Raw genomic sequence first — 18729 nt, forward strand, 5'->3', positions numbered from 1 at the left:
TTTCATTTGCGACGTGGTACAATTTAATGGCATTAACACGGCCACCATGGAAGCTGTCTCTTGGATTTAATGGTGTCTTATTAGTATAAGGATGTGTGCTTAAAGAAGAGGCCAATGCTGGATTGGATTTTAACACTTGACGAAATTCACATTCCCACATTTCATGTATTTTATATCCCATGGATCGTAATAATTTCATTTTACGCTGTGTTCTCTCGTAGCGATAGTTCATCGTTTCTTCGGAGTTCTCATAAATGGGCTGATCACGGCCTGTAGGGACACATAGAGGACAGCCGTGAATTCTGCAACCTTCAAATTCATACACGTGTTCCTCTTTAGTGTCAGGATCTTTGTAGTAGCCGTCCAGATGAAAACCAGCAACATAAACTTCTTTACCTTTGGCCGCATGCAGAATTGAATGACCCTCTTTTTCCTCCATGTAGGCAAGCCACTGCAAAGCAATCCGTGACTGATTGTTTCTGTGACGGTATCCTCGTGCAGGGAGAATGCTAATAGTATTAGGTTTTAAGAAATTTCGTCGAAATACTAAATTGCACGCACTCGCCAAAGTGATAGCCTCCAGGAAAGGATTGACGTGAGTTTCTTGTTCAAAAGTGGTCATGAAAGATATACAAGCCAATCGAAGTACGTTGACGTCCTGGATACAATAGTTCACCAATTCTTTTTGGAAAATAAACGTATCGTTCTGGTGTTCGTTATACCATGTCATGAATTTCTCTCGTTCATCCACTTTCATTTCATCTGCACCATAATAATAGATGTCCGGTAATTTTCCCACATACGCTTGATTTGCAGCAGTATTAAAAAAGTGTGGAAAATATCCTTTGGTCGCTGGTAAATGAAATGCCTTGGATAATTTACTTAAAGCCATTGGCATGAAATTTAAGGAGTCAATAAACGATAAGTGATTCACTTTCATGCTTAAAATTTTTGCTCCGTTCAAGATCAAAGTAGGTTTCAATTCATGTTCTTCCACTAAAGATTTAAGAATAAAATGACCATCATATCCCTTACAGTTATGTGCCAAAGATACAATAAGTTTGATGTTGGGTTGTGGTTGACGTAAATACGCAAGAAAGGCATTGATCGGATCATCTTGAAAAATATGTTCCCGCTGTCCACAAACTTCACACGGATGATGTATATCTTCATCTTGAACACAGTTGTAACATACTTGTTGGGCCACCAGTAAATTGGGCTTATGAATGAACGTGTCTTCATCGAAGAAAGTATCCTGTGTGGCTTCGATATCATAGAAGACAATCATAGCCTTCTTGGCATGTAACACTGATGGAACTCCAGGTTTTAATTGAGTCGTATCAGGCTTCATGTAGCATTGGTGGGTAGACGTAACGTGTTTATGGCACACATTACAAAAATAATCTGTACAATCATGTTTTCTTTCCCCTGTATGGACAAACGAATAAATGCGTAGACATTTGGCACACTGTTTCACCATCTTGCATATTGGTTGGCCTTTATGATATGGTAGAGTCAGATGATTTGTATAGCATGTTTCACCATAAAATTCACGATTGCATTCTAGGCACTGCTTCTCCGTATTGGTCTTACTGCATGGCGGTTTCTGCAAACATTTCTCGCACATGGCCGAACAGTTCTTGACGTGTGCATTACGATGATCATATTTTTTGTGGCATGCAGCACAGTAATAGTTGGTAGAAAAAACAGACGTTAATGACGTGATGATGTCATAATGAGAATTGATGCACATTAAATTGATTGGAATCTTGTCTTCGCCACCCGGTCCTTCATACAGAATATCTTCTCCGGAGAAGCTGGTGTATACGGTAAGTTTATAATTTGTCAAGTAACGTTGCAATTGTCGCAATTCTTCCACGGATCCTCCATGATCTAAATTCACTGATGATCTGGACAAAAGTTCATGTACGGCTGGGAGAACAACACACTTGCTCTGGTTGTGATATTGTCTGTACAGTTTCTTGTTCGTATCCTTATATTTCTTTAAGCCAATAGCAATCACAATTGCATAAGCCAAACATTTCTTGTCGGTGTTTTTTACTCGTAGGATGCCTTTCTTGCACTTTAATAATTTGTCGTTTGATAAAAGACCTCGACGCACCAATCCAAATCCACGGGGCACATCCACATGATGAAAATGTACAATGAACGGTTCGTTCATGAGAAAACTATCGTTACTTTGAAGGATGCGATCAAAGGAAGCCCATAAAGTCTCCAGTGTCAAATTACTTGCACGCCGAAAAGATAAATAAAACGGTTTGTTCTTCTCATCATGAGATAAAATAGATAATCCAACCATCGATAATTCGTCGACATTTTCCAATAAGTAATCCAACATCTGTTGAAAGGAGGCCTGAACCCATTCAACAATATCGGTGCCACTGGCCGGAGCATTAATTTGAATTTCCAGCATTCGTCCTTCAAGATTAAAACGCCGATAATGTCTATTGATTTCTCGCAAGACAGTAAAGCCAGAAGTAGCCATATTCAAATAGGAAAAAGGTAAGGTAAGCAGAAAAGGAATAGGCAAAGAAAACAAATATCTAAAACGAGAAGAGAAAAAAAAGCACGAATTAAAATTGAATTCAGAGATCACTACGTTATCAAAATGACTACACGATCAATCCTAAAAGAATGATCATATCTCAAACAGTTCTACTACTGAAACGTTTTATTGTCGTCATACTGGAAATCAAACCCGGGACCAACATGTAACTGACCTAACTTTCTGTAGTGATAAAAAGAATGAATGAAATTGTTTTTCTAACTGTGCTGAGAGAATCATTTTTCCCCTGACACTGAACTTTAAACGTACGACGAACATGAAACGAAAACAAAATCTCATGCGCTTGCTTTTTTCAAGCGGTTAGACAAGAAAGACTCGAATTCGTTTCTCGGCGGGAGATCAGATCCCACATTAAACTGCAAGTCCACGTCTCACGTTGTAGGGAACAAATTCGTGCGTAGTTTCTTTGTTTACGTTAATGGTAACTTTCAGAAACTGAGCTAAGTGGTTAGCGTTACGCACCTCTGGCCCGGGTTCAACACCCAGTATGCACTCAGATTCAACATTAAGCTTTATTCCTAGCCCCCCCCCCACTACTGAAGGGACGCTAAACCAAAATCAACAAATTTCTCGTGCTTACTTCTAATGTGTGGGATGTGGCCCGGGTTCAACACCCAGTATGCGCTCAAATTCAACATTAAGCTGTATTCCTAGCCTCACTACTGAAGGGACGCTAAACCAAAATCAATAAATTTCTCGTGCTTACTTCTAATGTGTGAGATCCCCGGTCAAGTAAGTGAGGGTTATTCTTCCATTTGCTAAAATATTTCATGTTAAATAAAAACAGTGATAACAATGTTATCCTCATGCAAAAACACTCCATTGATATTAAGAAAACGCGGTTGATACTTACCTCAAATTCAAGGAACGGAGTAAAGTCACGCTGTCACTAGAGGTACACCTACGTTCATTCAAGATCTTCGTGGAAGTAGGACTTGAAAATGAAATTAAGAATTTTATTTAGATCTGAAACGTGTTCAACTATAAAGTGACAACACTATCAGCCAATCAGAAACGAGGAAATGAATCAATGACATCACGGAGAACCAATGAAAACACAGCTTTCATCATGTATCATGAGCCGAAACGTGATGTAAGAAACAATCTGATTGGTTGTGACATTATTCACGTTTTTCTCCTTACACATCAATCGTTACGACATCTAGTATCGCAATTTTGATAATGACATCATACCGTTGACTCGTTAGTTTAATACGACATTCAAATTACCACATCTAAAATGTGATTCATTTTCCTTAAACTTGATTGAAAAGTGTAACACTCATCGATATGTTACGAAACTGTCTTTGACATAAATGTAAAGTTGAGCTTTAAAAGTCCGTCAGCCGAGAACAATGCTGATGTAGTAAAAGCACATGCTGCAATTTCACAATAACAAACTTCTATGCTTAACAACGAGCAGAAATGTGTAATGTAACATAATCTGATCATGTTCTTTTTCATACGCAAAACTGCTCGCACTGAAGTTGGCATGATGGCTCAGCGTTTTTTTCTGATGTGTGAGGTCTCTGCTTCAATCCGCAAGCAAGTAAGTTTATGATGTTTTCTCATTTCATCATTTCTCATCATCGGTGGGGACATTAAATTCAACATTTCCAAGAATCGAACTCGGGACGATTCCAAGGTATCCATGTTCACCCCTGAACCGGAACAAAATGGATCACAAAGTACTTATCAAATTTAAGGGAATATTTAAATACGCCTCCATATAACGTAATAAGGCTCCAAAGGGAACGATAACTCCCCAAAAGTAAACCATTGTACTCTATTATATAACGAAAATGTCTCGTGAAAGATAATAGGATAAGTTAAAAAAAAAAAAAACTTCCGAAATTGATATTTTTATACTCATCAAAGAGTACGAGGTGCGATACTCCCCTCCCTCCCTCCCCCAACTCCTGATGTAAATCAATGTGATCTTATGTGTCCTGAGTGATCCCTGCCCCTGAGTAAACATAAGCAAAACTTTCAATAGGTAATGCAATCCCGGGGCAAAACATCTCTAATTCATTCGCTATGGTCCATGTGGGGGGGTCCCAAAAGTGAAATAGGGTCTGCCCGACGTCAAACAAACACATTAGCTCAAACCAAATACCTCTACTTCATTCGCACCAGTAAGGAAGGTGGTGGCTCAGTGGTAGAGCGTTCACCTCTGCTGTATGGGGTCCCTGGTTCAAAGTAATTTTGTGGTAAGCAACATTATGCTCCAGTTTCCTCCCACACTTTCATTCCTTTCTCATCGTCACCGTCTCCTTTAGCCTAATCGTGGGACGTAAACTAAAGATTTCATTTGCACCAGTGTTAGTCCATCTCATCAAAGGGATAACAATCCGAACCGCATGAGCTCCTGCCGGGAATCGAACCCTGGTCTCCCACGTTAAAGGCGCATACGCTAACCGGTTAGCCACAAAGGAACTCCAAAGTTTTCGAGTTTCATATTAATACTAATTTATACTATTACTGGGGTCTACTAATTCATAATGTAATAGGTCATCAAGAAAGAAATCAAACCTTGTTTTGGTAATTTTATACCCATAAAAGGAAACGAAACAAGCCATCATAAGCTCCAAGCTAAAAATCCCAGTTCAGTGACGTCAAACGAACATATTAGATCGAACCAACTACCTCTAATTCATTCATACCAGTAAAGGTGCGGTGGCTCAGTGGTAGAGCGTTCACCTCTGCTGTATGGGTCTTTAGCCTAACCGGCATAAACGTGGGACGTAAAACTAAAGATTTCATTTGCACAAGTGTTAGTCCATGCATAACAATCTCCAAATTTTATGCCATAAAAGGGAACGAAAGCATTCGTAAACCTGTACTATTTCATAACGTAATGAATCATCAAGACCATATTTTTAGTAATTTTAAAGAATCATCATGACCTCTGATCCAATATTCCCAATTCAATGACGTCATAGCATGGCCAAGGTACCTCTGACTCATTCGTACCATCGTGCATGGCCCCTGAATAAGCATAAGCAAAATTTCAATAGGTGACGTAATCCCGGGGCCAAAGCATCCCTGATTCATTCATTATGGTCCATGGGGGACCCAAATTGGATAATTAAAAGTTAGGCCAAGTCATGCGATTACTACTACCTGTACTAATAAGTGCAACATCCCTTGTAAAATATCGTTTGTGAAGGCAACTTTCAGCCTATTTAATCGGTAAGACAGGATACATATTGTTACCGGTATCTTGTGTCAGTGTGCGTGTTATTAATTTGCAGTATGCATAATGTCTAGTTATATATAAATAAATAGGGTTTAGAAAGTTGAAGACTCACATTTGCTGATGGAATATAGTTATTTAATAGCTGGAAAACGCGTTGTGTGAATTAAAATAGAGTACAGATTTATTTGAATAGAGAACCATGTATGAAATGTATTCATGTCTCTCCGAAATTGAAGGGTAAAATCAGTATTATTTTCCATCTACCGAGAAATATTGTCTAAAAAATGATTTTAAATTCTTTTTAAATTAGCACAGTGACCGTGTTCGTTTGTTCATATTAAATAACTGTATTGTTACATATCCATGTATGCCTGTCTTCTAATCCATACATTAGAACCGTGGGATACACACAAAATTTGGTTATTTGAGTTTACTTGAATTTGAATTAGTATATAATATAGTTACATAGCAGTAATGGAATGTCAGAGCATGTAATAGTGAACAAGTGATCAAAGATTTAACAATACAATATAAAAGCTACCTCTTAAACTTCAACAATATAATATTTGGAGTTACAAAATACTGGCCTAAATTATCAAGTTTTTACTGAGAATCACCTATTTCTTTCAAAACATTAACTAAAATATTACTCTTAGAATCAGTAGACCTTTCTGCAACTAGGTAACTTGTTTTACACTTAATCGACGAAATTAAATCTCAAATTTCTTTTTCTTCTATCCCTGTTTCTTTCAAATAACAATCATATTCGCGCATCGCGCTGCTAAAATAACAATTATATTAAGCTAACAAGGGACATCACCCAATTGTCCGGCTCCGATTTCAATGAAATTTTTCTAGCTGATAGAGGTCATATATGTATTATTTGTGATGACAGAAATTTTTGCCATGGTGCATGTTTTCTATTTTATATATATATATATATATATATATATATATATATATATATATATATATATATATATATAATTTTTAGGAGTTGTGATGTGGTTATTAGAGATTACTGCAGAAGTTCCTTACTAACCTTTGTAACCGCGGAATTTCTATACATTCAACTATGAAACATATTATGCTAAGAATAATTCAGGAATCCTTCAGAAACAATAAAACACAGTTTGGATATTGAAGGTTTTACGGAATTAGTTTAAAGAATTTATATTTTTATTTATAGTGTTGGAATTTGTTATAAAAGGTATTCTAACACCTGGTTTGAATGTACAATAAAAGAAAAGTTAAAAAATGTCATTAATAATATTGTCGCAAAAATTTCTATGTAAGATAGAATGTGTTAAACGGAGTAGGATACTTATTTTAAAAATGCATCTTACCATTGAGCTTGTCACATTTTGGGAGACTCTATTTTCCAGCTCCGCCTTTGGATGACCGAATACATTTGCCGTAGACTCTTGTTTATCCTCATAGCCATTCATCAACTTCAAGACGAGTGTGAGTTTTGAATGATTCCCTCGAGCATCGTCATCTTTTGAATTTTTTCTTTCCTCATTTTGAACAGAAGTTGGGTTATGAAAATTCTCTGGAGTGTAAGGTCTGTTCAAGATATCTTGCGATTTCTGATGGAGAAATTAAAACATATTATTCACAAGAGATTACATACATTCATTCTCAATGTACTTTCAAAATTCATGTTAATTATCTGAAATATGTTATACTCTTATACTAAATAGCAATATGAATGGCATACAATATATAATATTTTGTGGACAGAGTAATTAAATGTTTAAGATCAGCATTCATACTTGCATGGCAAAACGGTGCACTTGAGTTATTTTGATGTATCTACAGGACATATTGCTTTGGAAGTGAAATTTCTTTAGAGATACATATACGAAATAACAGTAGCAAGGCAGTGTAATCTCCATTACAAATTGCGTGAAGATGGAACACTCTGATCTTTATCCCGTTAAATACTTTAAAATGAAGAAAATAAATTAGGACAGATATTTAATATATTTGCTAAGGGTAAAGAGATTATACATACATACTATTTGGTTTGTTATCACTCAAAGTAACATATCTACATAGTAAAAAGAGCCAGAAGTTTGTATAATTTCCAAATTGATTTCAATAAGAGTATTAGGTTGGTTTTTAAAAAATAAAAAAATATGACTTATTGTAAAAAAAACTATCTGTATAAATATATGACACTGAGTGATATTCTATTGCCAAATACTACAAAATGTATATTATAGGGTATGTGCAGGTAATTGAGAACCTAAAAATATGGCCATCATGATAGTATTAGTGGAACATAAAATAGTTGCTTATTATTAAATCTGACATTTCATGCACCTATTCAATCTAATTTCACGAATGTGGTAGATTTTGTACGAAAATCCATACCCTTTGAATGTTAGTTAAATGTGCGTTGGTTAGTTGATCTGTGTAGATATTTTAGAATGTTTTCATATCAATCTTGCACATAGATTGTATTATTCATACGTGTATTTCTAGTAGACGATTTTACATTAAACTTTATTTTCCATGCTGCATATAATTTCGATTGTCTATAGTTAAACTGGTAAAGGTTTGGCTTTTAGATCTAGGAAAGAATGGGAGACAGGATTGTATAACTTTTATAAAATATTTTTTCTCAGCCTCTCGAATAGAACAAAGTTGGCAAGTTTCGTTCCTATCGGACCTCATTCTAAAGGAACTCTTCTCCCCTTTGGTATGTGATTTTTTCTCAAGTTTTATTATTGCTTTGATGGGGTATGTATCCTGTATGTTAGGTTGCAACCCTGACAGTTCTTTTAGGCTAGACAAATAGCCGAATCTTAAACGTTAAATTATACACAAAACATAAAAGTAAACCTACAACCAAATATAACTCTTCCGGTTAAAATGTGCTTCTACCTTGGGAAAGAACATAGTTACACATATTGAATCATCAGTGAACATTCCTGTGGCAATACTATCAAATTCGGTACGTACGTAATCTAGTATTTTCAACACAGTATACATTTGAAATCACATTGATGTTGACAACAGATAAATGTAAAACTTTTGAAATGAAAATAATTAGCGCTGCTATATTTACTTACCCTTTCCTCTGAAATCCTTAATGGAGGTAAAGGACTGTCAGTTGGAAGTCTATCAAAAGGTGGTTTAAATACGCCTTCTAGCATCTGTTCATTTAGTGCAGATAAATAACTGGTTCTGATATTTAAGTCTGGACATTCCTTCACTTTGTTAACCCACGACATGTAGTGTTTTCCAAAAGACAACGCGTCTAGGTGTCATGAGAAAAAATAATAAAAGAGCAGTTAAATATTACTATTAACAACTCATCATTTGTACTTCATATTAGATGAGAAAGACTAAGGGAAATAATCTGTGTTGATGTATAAGGTATCAAACTTCTTGATATTAAGAAAACAATGCCAATATTGTAAAATATGATTTCAACGGACACTGTATCGGAGGATTCCTAGGAAATCAAACACTAAAATATAATTGCCTCAGATACATAGATATTTTAGTTGAACCTTAGTTTAGAGGTTGCAGTAATGGGCTGAATTGATTTTCATCCAGACAAGTAAACAAACAAAACATAAACAGTGTATTGTCGAAAAGATATAAAAGTTTTTACATGATTGTTGAAAAAGGAAATCGCATGCTGAAAACCTGGGTTGAATTATTTCATATTACGAATATTTCATATTTGAATGGACTATTTTAGTTTCAAATTAGACTGTATCCAAGACGTTTGTTTACACATCACAAGAGGTGACAGTGACATTTCCTTAGAGGAAGAATGTGGTAATCCCTCATGATAGTATCTCCCGATAGTTTCACTCGATATTATGAAGATGCAGTACTCGATTGTATAATGACTCTCCATTATAAAGGGAAATACTGAATTTTGAATTTAATTACTGATATGTCTGAAAGGATATGTCTGAAGGGTAATAGTAGCATTAGCACACAAATAGGAAATAGGTGGATCTCTTATGAGTAAAAGAGGTAATCATCATCCATTTTCACATTTGACACTTACTGATAACGTCAAGGTTAAACTGAAGAAATCACTTTGTATGTCATTTAGGTGTCTCTCATCGAATAGCAGTTACTTGTGCTAAACGTATTAGAGAACTGCAAGTAAACATGTGTTGCTGCAACTAGATAGCGAGTAAAATATGAATTACTGTAATGAATACCAAGTAAGACTCCTATATTTCTAAACTCAAAATTATGGACACCTTATGGAAATTTACGCTTACATTTATGAATACGTACTTTCATCTTGCTGAAATATCAGAACTAACAAAATGATAGGTCAACACTTATCAAAATTAGTAACTGAAATCTAATTATGAAATGCATAGACATTCAGATAAATGTCATGGATCACACAGTTTAACCTCAGAAACGAAGTCACCCCTACTGTCAAAATTCATCTTCTGAGTTGTTTGCTTCGTTTCTGGTAAAAGAAAGAAGTCACTTGATTCTAGGTCTGGTAATTATGAGTGGAGCAACAGCAGTCAACAGGTGTCAACAGCAGCACACCTTTTGTGACCAATCCATGATGTTTCTTTTTCAGTTCGTTTCTTAACTTAGGAATGTAATAATATGTACTAGTAACAGTTTGCTCCCGTGGAATTAATCTATCTTCATGACGGCCAGGTCAAACACGAGGTGCTAATTTTGTACTAAGCTGTTTGGTATTTCACGATCTATCAAAGAAGGTATCACTCGCCCTATGATGCCATTTGAAAATTACACGTACGCCTCCCCCTCCAATATGGGGGGCCGGGGGACCTCGTGTTTTGCTCATATTTTAGGCCGTCTGTATTGTACATTGACCCTTAACACTTTTGTTTCATGTTTTCTACTCAGCCGTTTCTGATTTATAAGTACTGGAAATGTTATCTGATACAGAACATAACCATCTTTTTGGGGGCCATCTTGAAAACGGTGCCCAATAGCAAAAATTGATTCCTACCAAAATTGTTTACTTTTCCAAGCTCTTTCGAACGAGGTATCACTCGGCCAATGTTCCCATTTGAAAATTTCACGTACACCCCCCTCCTCCCAAAATCGGGGGCGGCAGGAATCTAGTGTTTGACTCATTTTAAGGCCTCTCTGTATTGTATATTCACTCTAACATTTTTCTATTTGATGTATAGTTCGCGAGATATTGGCTTGTAACACTTATTTTGACTGACCCTGTATATATACGACGTATGTAAAGCTATGTTGAAGCGATAAAGAATTAGCGAAACTTGGAAACAGAAGGAATAGAAAAGAACCTATGAGGACACTGCATACTCTTATTACAAGACCTAAAATATGGAATCCCATATGTAGACGAGATACCAGCGGAAATCGCTCAAATTATGAGACAGGAAGTTCAGTACACATTGTATAAAATAATTAACAACATTTGTAAAGAAGGTAAGGGTCCACCAGACTTGCACAGTAGCAGTTTAATGGCAATACCAAGAATAGTAGGCGCAGAGGAATACGAAACCCAAACAACGATAAACTCACTTGCTCATGCTTAAAATATATGCGTTCCCCTTCACTTTTACCTATGGTATACAACAAATGGAGTTTTACAACGTACTTTGTTTGGTATTTTTATTCCAGAATTGTGGTAATAGAAGACGACGTGCCTGTGTGGTTTAAGTGATAGTCATTACTAGTAGAGAGGTTGCCTGTCATAGTTGGAGGTGCATCTATCTATCTCTGCCTGATTCTAAGTTCCTTGTCATGAGTTTTACTGTTAGGAATGATAACTTCTTTCATAGTGTAGTCCGTTGCTTTGCTCAAATGCATTTACTTTTATATATACTTACTTCAGTAGTTACATTTATTCGGAAATATACCTAATACTGGACTGGACCTAGTGCTAATTACTGAACATACGGGTTCTATAGAACATACCCTTGACCTCTAGTCTTGACCAAACGTGGGATGGGGGTAAAAATGAAATTTGTAGTATTATGTACCATGCTAAAAGAGACGGGTGAAAATAATACAATTAAATGATTATGAAAGAACTGGTGCAATGGAAATGTAGGAGAAAACAGAAGAATCCTGAAAAACCACACGGACATCATATTGTTCCCTACAAACTACGTATCCGAGGACTGAATCAGGGATTTTTTGCACCAATAGTGAGAGCTCTAGCATAAACGTACACTTTGACTGACCTAGTAAGCACGTGAAATATTTTTTTCTTTGAAGATCTTTGGTTCTTAAGATATTGGCAACTAATTTTGGGCTTAAGTAAGTCGAAGTTCTGCTAAAGTTACTAATTAATTGTAAGACATCTAATAAATTAGTGGAAATTGCAAAAACGAACCTACAAAACGTGAAGTAAATGCACTGTGCACTTATAATTAAGGTTTCTAAAATATCAATAAAGAGTAGTTTTCCTCATAATCGGACAAACTCATAACTAGCTAAATGAAACATATCTTCTCCATAGAAATCCATAAATACGGAGTTAAAGATGTTGCTAGGATCTAAAATGATAATGTGATTTCCTTTCCTAATTTTACAAACTAAAACTTACCTTCGTACTTTGAGGAGGATTGACATAAATTACTGCGTGTCTTTCCAGTTTCTTCAATCAATCTATCACTGTCTAGTTCCCTATTGCAAAGTTTGCGGTCTCTCAAGTAATAAACCTCTTCCATTTCCTGTAAAGGGCTTAACATGTTTATGAAAACTGTTTGAGGGTGAGCAAGTGATCTGAAATGAACAGTGCATTGTGAAGACTAATTTTCAGCAGCTCAACTCTGAAAATAATACTACATTCTTAAGTTATGCTGTGAATAGATTTGTCCAGACTGGAGGTTGAGACTTAACATGAATTCATTTCTTTGTATCAGCTCCTAAAACATAATTTCTGTGTATATTAATTTTTGGAAAGTATGTTTAAATGCCTTACAGTTGGGGTAATATATCTCCTGCACTACAGTTGGGGTAATTTGGAATTCAGCATCAACTATAGTCCCCTAGGGCATGTAATGCGTATTACTACTCTTATCGGCCGTAACAATACAAAATGGAAGTTTTCTGTTGACATATATCTGTACATTTCATTACAATTTTGAACGACCTATGCCGCATCTACAATGTAAATGAACGCAGTACGCCAACGCCAAATTCCGACATAGTGTTGTTGATACCAGGGGCGGATCAAGGGAGGCCATCGCTGCGATTGCTCCTCCCCCCTTCTCAGAAGAATAAACTTTCTTATTTTATATTTAAATAAAAGCCATCTTACAGTTTGGAGCTCTTAAAAGTAAGTCTACGAGTAAGTAACAGTATTACAACCCACCGCTCCCCCAGAAGTCCGTCCTAGATCCGCCCCTGCTTGATACTGTAGATATCTTGGGTAACGCGAATCCCGATAGCGGTGATGCATTCTAAGAGCACTCCTCAGCGCGCTCACTACTATTTGGACTTTTGGAATGACCCTTTATCAACGCCGCCAGCAATGGGACAAATACCCCACTGGATTTTCGATGAATACATGTCAAAACGTACTAGTTTGCTTTCACACTCTCTGTAATACTTATATATTTATACCATGGGAGTCTGAAGAAATTTTTCTAGGGGGAGGAGCTCAAATCCCTGGTTGTTATATTACTTTTGGTATTTTTTATTTGTATTAAGAACATCTTTAAAAATTAATACATTTTCGAAAGCTAGGGGGCCTCGGGCCCCCACCCTGCCCTCCCCTTCGGGTGTCCACGATTTAAATTAATTAGAACATATAGTACAATAGTTCATTTATTGTAGTTAATAAGGATGTGTGCGTAAGTAATTGCTGGCTTTTTATTATGCATTATATGCCCGCACATATTCATGTGGGTGATTATTCGTGACTGTACTTGTATGTTAATCTTTTGGCCTCTTGAAAAACAAACCTGCTAGCGTCCCTGGGCCTTATGATACCGTTCGGCTGAGTGAATCAGGAGAAAATATTAACTAATCATGTCAAAAATAACGAGAGTTGAGTTGAGTTGATTTTGAGTTTAACGTCCCGTTCAGCAGCGAGGCTATATGAGACGTGGACCTACTGATTAACGTGGAATCGAACCCGGCTCTCCCACGCGAAAGGCGCGTACGCTAACCGCTTAGCCACGAAGGAGCTCAAAAATAAAGAGAATTTACAATTTCATCACCTTGTATCTTCTATTAACATCCTGTTCCGTTTACTTCCTCATTTCAAGATTATAAACTCAACTTTAACTAACCATTTTCTAAGGTAATTTCATTGTTCTTACAGTATACAATTTCGGACAAATATAAGTAACAGGTTTTTAATATTAATAATATTTGAATACTGTGAGACTGTACATTTCAAAGTGTGTCATTTATATAATTATATATTACCTTTACCTAACTTTATATGTTAACATGACATTTTCAAATTTGAATAATACATCTACAGAGAATAAGAGTAATAGATTGTATAGGCTATTTCAAAAAACAAATTTAATATAGGTTTACTTTAAATTCAAATAAAGAATTTCACTTACTGTTATTTTGAACATTATGGGATATATTTAATTGAGTCTCTATGCTGGTTAAATAGTAGTCAAATTTAAATAGTAAGTTGTCTTTGTGTCTGGAAGAGCAAATATACTCTCAGTGACTAAACGCATCATAAAATGTACGAACATGCCTATTAATGAAATTCACTATACATATATCAATAGGGGAAATGTATCAAGAACAAGGGAGAATAGTAATGTTAGATATTGCTCGCGCTCCTTCGGATTTTAGTACGACTATTATTATACGATGTATGCTAATTAAGTCGAAATGTTTTGTTTTTAATTTATTATAGAGCACGTTCGATTCAATGAATTTCCAACGCTAGCTGATAGCCTATTTCTTGAATTTACACTTTGCTGCAGTTTGAAGTATTAAGGAAAGAACAGTGTAATCGTCTTCAGCTCTGTGTGTACTATATATTTATATCTATCTGTCTACGTATCTATATTGGGCAAACGTGGTCTGTCCAATAAATACGCGAACTGAGCTAGTAGGATGATCTTGAGTTATGTTAGGGTAAGCGCATTTCTGTTCTATAGGTAGGGAACCCACTAGAGCGAAAATAACCACCAGCCCGTCGAGGCCAGCGTACAGCTATAGATGGTATTGGTTTTGTGGTGCTCTACTTTTGTTGACTTATGCCCGTTTGGCTTTTACCCGTTTCGCCTTATGCCATCAAAACATATTTTGGCAGACAACCGATAAGGATGTTATCTTAAGGCGGAACAGGAATTCCCATATGACCTTTTCCTGTTTCACCTTATAACATACAAGAGAATTATCACACCGTATCTGTAACAGAGAGGAATTTATTTTATTCTTTACTGCAACCTCCTTTCTATTAGAGACAAATTAAACTCAAATATCTCAAGTATACAAGAACATAAACTTTATTATCACACCTAAAAATAGCATATCAAGTTTCTATGTGGATATAATATGAAATAGCATTAATATATGAAATTACATCAATTTCATTGCTCTGCGGTCTAAAATAAGCCAGTATTAAAGTATTAACACATATGTAGAATTAAATATATAAATAACAATAAAACATAACGTATAATTTGTAATGTTATTCTAGTTTATCAAGGCACATTTCTTATGTCATTATCATTTCTTATTTCTTATTAGAGATACAAATATAAAGGTAACTGAGAAAGTTCTGTCGTTTTTTTTTTTCACCCAACACCTTCGAACATTGATATGTTGGCCTTGGATCAAAAATAGTCCCATCAGCATCGATAACCTTCTGCCAACGTTCTGAAAGCCATGGATTTCATCGCGGTAGAACTTGGTGAGCCGTGAAGCGAAGTAGGTATCAAAAGCATTTTGCACCTCTACTAGGGATTTGAACTGGCGTCCTCTAAGGTGATTGTTCAAGGAACGGAACGGGTGATAATCAGACATTGCAATTTCAGGGGAGTATGGCAGATGCAATAGTGTTTCCCATCCAGGGCGTAGAATGGTGTCCCGAGTCATCCTAGCCACGTGGGATTAGCGTTGTCCTGTAACAGGAAGATCTCTTTGTGATTCAGAAGTCCTGGCTCCGGAGTTTTGAGTTTCTCTTGAACACGGCTCAACTGACAGTACACAGTTGCATTGATGCTCTGATCAAATTGTTGCAAAAAATGAAATCTTTGAGTTTTACGTCCCAGGGTTAAGCCGGTTAGGCTAAAGGAGACGGGGATGATGAGTAATGAATGAAATGGTGAATGAAGAAAGTGGGAGGAAACGGGAGAATCCCGAGAAAACCAATGCACACGGTATGTCCACCACAAAGTTCACTTGGCGGGAGCTGGGATCGAACCCTGGACTCCAAGCACCAGAGGTGAACGCTCTACCACTGAGCCACCGCGGCCCCACTCAAATTGTTGCAGTTCCCGATGCACGATGCAGCGAGTAATCCTCTAAACACACAAGAGGAACTTCTTCTGGTGCAGTGCTGGTTTCGGCTGTTTTGGAACCGGTTCGTGCGATGATAACCAATGATGACAGCGCCGTGAAGCTTCGTACAGGACCCACTTCTCATCACATGTCACATGGCTCCTTTCTCACAAGGGAACATCTTATATTGATAGTAGCATTGTCCAAATCAAACAATGCACAATCAATAGAGGAGTGAAGAAAAGTGAGAAATCCAAATTTTTAAGGGACGACACCCAGAAACACAGGAGATATAGAGGAAAGAAGAATCAAGAATCATGTGAAGATAGCAATGCAAAAGTTACACTGACACACTCAAAATGACATTTACACAATAGTATAGTAAGCAAATATTGTACCTACAGACAAGCTTAATAACATTATATGAAATGCAGTGTTGCCAACTGAGCGGAAATATGAAGTTTGTTAAATGGCAAGGAACACAAATTATAACATCTAGAAAATCTAATTATGAGTAGAACTATACCTGTGAAGTCTTGATACAGTGTTGTCAACGTTTGAAGATAGACCTATATGAATCTCGGATGTAGAAGAGTACATACAGTATACAATTCGAACTAGTTGAAACCAAAATATGAGACCGCAAACAAGAATATAATCACTGAAGTACAAAAATAACGGACAAAGCACAGTGTCGAAGCATTTTTGCTAAAGAAAAATGTCATAATATTACCAAAACAGAGCACATAAGCTGAAGTGATCCATGCTCTTGGATGACCAAGTGGTCCGCAAACGTTGGCAATACTGTATATCAAGACTTCAAGTGAAAAATTGGAATCTGTATTAGGGAACATATTCTTTTCATTGCCTCATACAACTTAACAGCGTAGAAACATGAAAAAAGTGCACGAATAAAAGTTGTTGGAAATTTCATAAGCTTTAAAACAATGTGTGTATATATGGCCACTATATACAATGTCAAAGATGCGCAATGAAGCTTCAAACGTCATCGAAAAACGCACAATTTCTGTAGAAACATACGAATGAATCATTTAACATGAATACAAAGATATTTAGTGGTTTGAGACTACTCTTCATTGCAATTTACAGCAAGTATCAACAGGTATGGAAGTCTAGCTAGTTTAATAAATAGTTCGAAAGCAGTGGTGTCGGCAGGAGGTGCGCAAGAACCCTGAAAGTAAACTTGCGCAATGTCTTTCTGAATGTATGTGTCCATTGCATTAGTGTTTGAGATAAACGTTTTAAAAAAAGAAGATGCAATCTATTGAAATGTGTTTTACTGATGTTGTTATCCCGCAAAATATCAATTTGTGAGCTTTCCGCCTTTTTAAATAAATAGCCCTAGACCAGAGCAATTACGACAAAAATCTATCAAACTTACAGATTTTAAGAAAGATTATATCTGTTAGAATACGTTATATGTTATGTATGTTATTTACATTATACTAAAACAGTCCCAAAACTCTAGTTGCTGGTTTAACGCCATATTAAGTAAGCAGTACAAAATCTTGAATTTTTCCCCAGCACGTAGTTTTTGCCTTATGACTCCTAAGATTATAAACGTAAAACTATCATAATTTCTTCATTATATTTCTAATATTATATGTTATATATGTTCTAATATTATAGTAAGTGATTACTTTCTGTGCGTTGGCATTAACAAAAGTTCAGTGTACCTTAAAGTTTTATCTATTAGTGCTTGTAAATATGAACTTAGGAAAAAATAAAAATGATCATTAACCAGGGATTAATTATTAAATATGAAGGAAAATATACTTACCGGAATTATTTGAGATGCATTTTGCATTCGATTTACAGCAAATACCATCATATTTTGTTTCGTCACTTTCACTATTTCACTATACGTACTAGCTTTTATAAATGTGCTTCGATTCTTCTGCGCATCTATTAAACTGTTAAACTTAAAAGTATTGTAGTTATAACAAGGAAGACAATATACATTAATCACCAGTTGAAGAATTATAGACACCTACCTAATTGCGTGTAACACCAACTTTGGCTTTGATAACGGAGCCTACCCGCCGCGGCAACAACTCGCGCCTGAAGTGTTGTTGTGGAATCCCAATCCATATCTGCTGCAAAGTCTCCCACAGAGCTTACAGGTTAGTTGGAAGAGGGTCCACACCCGAAGGCGTCCTTCAAATGGCGTCCCAGATGTGTAAGATCGGATTGAGATCCAATGACCGTGTTGCAGACTAGCGGAGTGCATATCCAACCTTATGCTGATATCCTAGAGTGGTGGGCCGGCGCATTGTTTTGCTGCAAGATGAGGTCATCACCTGGATGTAGCAACCATGGTCGACAAGAATATCGCGGTAGCGTTTACCTGTGAGGGACTGTGTTACACGTGTTAGGGGACCCATTTCAGCCAGATGAGAATATCACCACCATCGGCCTGCACAGTTCCCTGCTGTCACGATGGATGCATTTCCTCTTGCGGTTGGCCACGCACCCTACC

At 36.4% G+C, this 18729-nt stretch overlaps 1 protein-coding gene across 3 annotated transcripts in view; it reads right to left on the reverse strand.

Annotated features, from left to right (window-relative positions):
• The window catches only part of LOC145694871 (uncharacterized), an 84791-nt gene that overhangs the window by 55812 nt on the left and 10250 nt on the right, over window positions 1-18729 (reverse strand). For 2 of the 3 annotated variants that reach the window (XM_081771576.1, XM_081771574.1), the window contains exons 2-4: window positions 12346-12524; window positions 8867-9054; window positions 7133-7375 (exon numbers count right to left, since the gene is read on the reverse strand). In XM_081771576.1, coding sequence (XP_081627702.1) covers window positions 7133-7375; window positions 8867-9054; window positions 12346-12490 — 576 coding nt within the window. In that variant the 5' untranslated portion in view covers window positions 12491-12524. The remainder of the gene's footprint in view (window positions 1-7132; window positions 7376-8866; window positions 9055-12345; window positions 12525-18729) is intronic. The other variant, XM_081771575.1, reaches the window with a different exon arrangement.

Source organism: Thermobia domestica, chromosome 9, assembly GCF_964235325.1.
Source record: "Thermobia domestica chromosome 9, izTheDome1.hap1.1, whole genome shotgun sequence".
NCBI classification, from domain to species: domain Eukaryota; kingdom Metazoa; phylum Arthropoda; class Insecta; order Zygentoma; family Lepismatidae; genus Thermobia; species Thermobia domestica.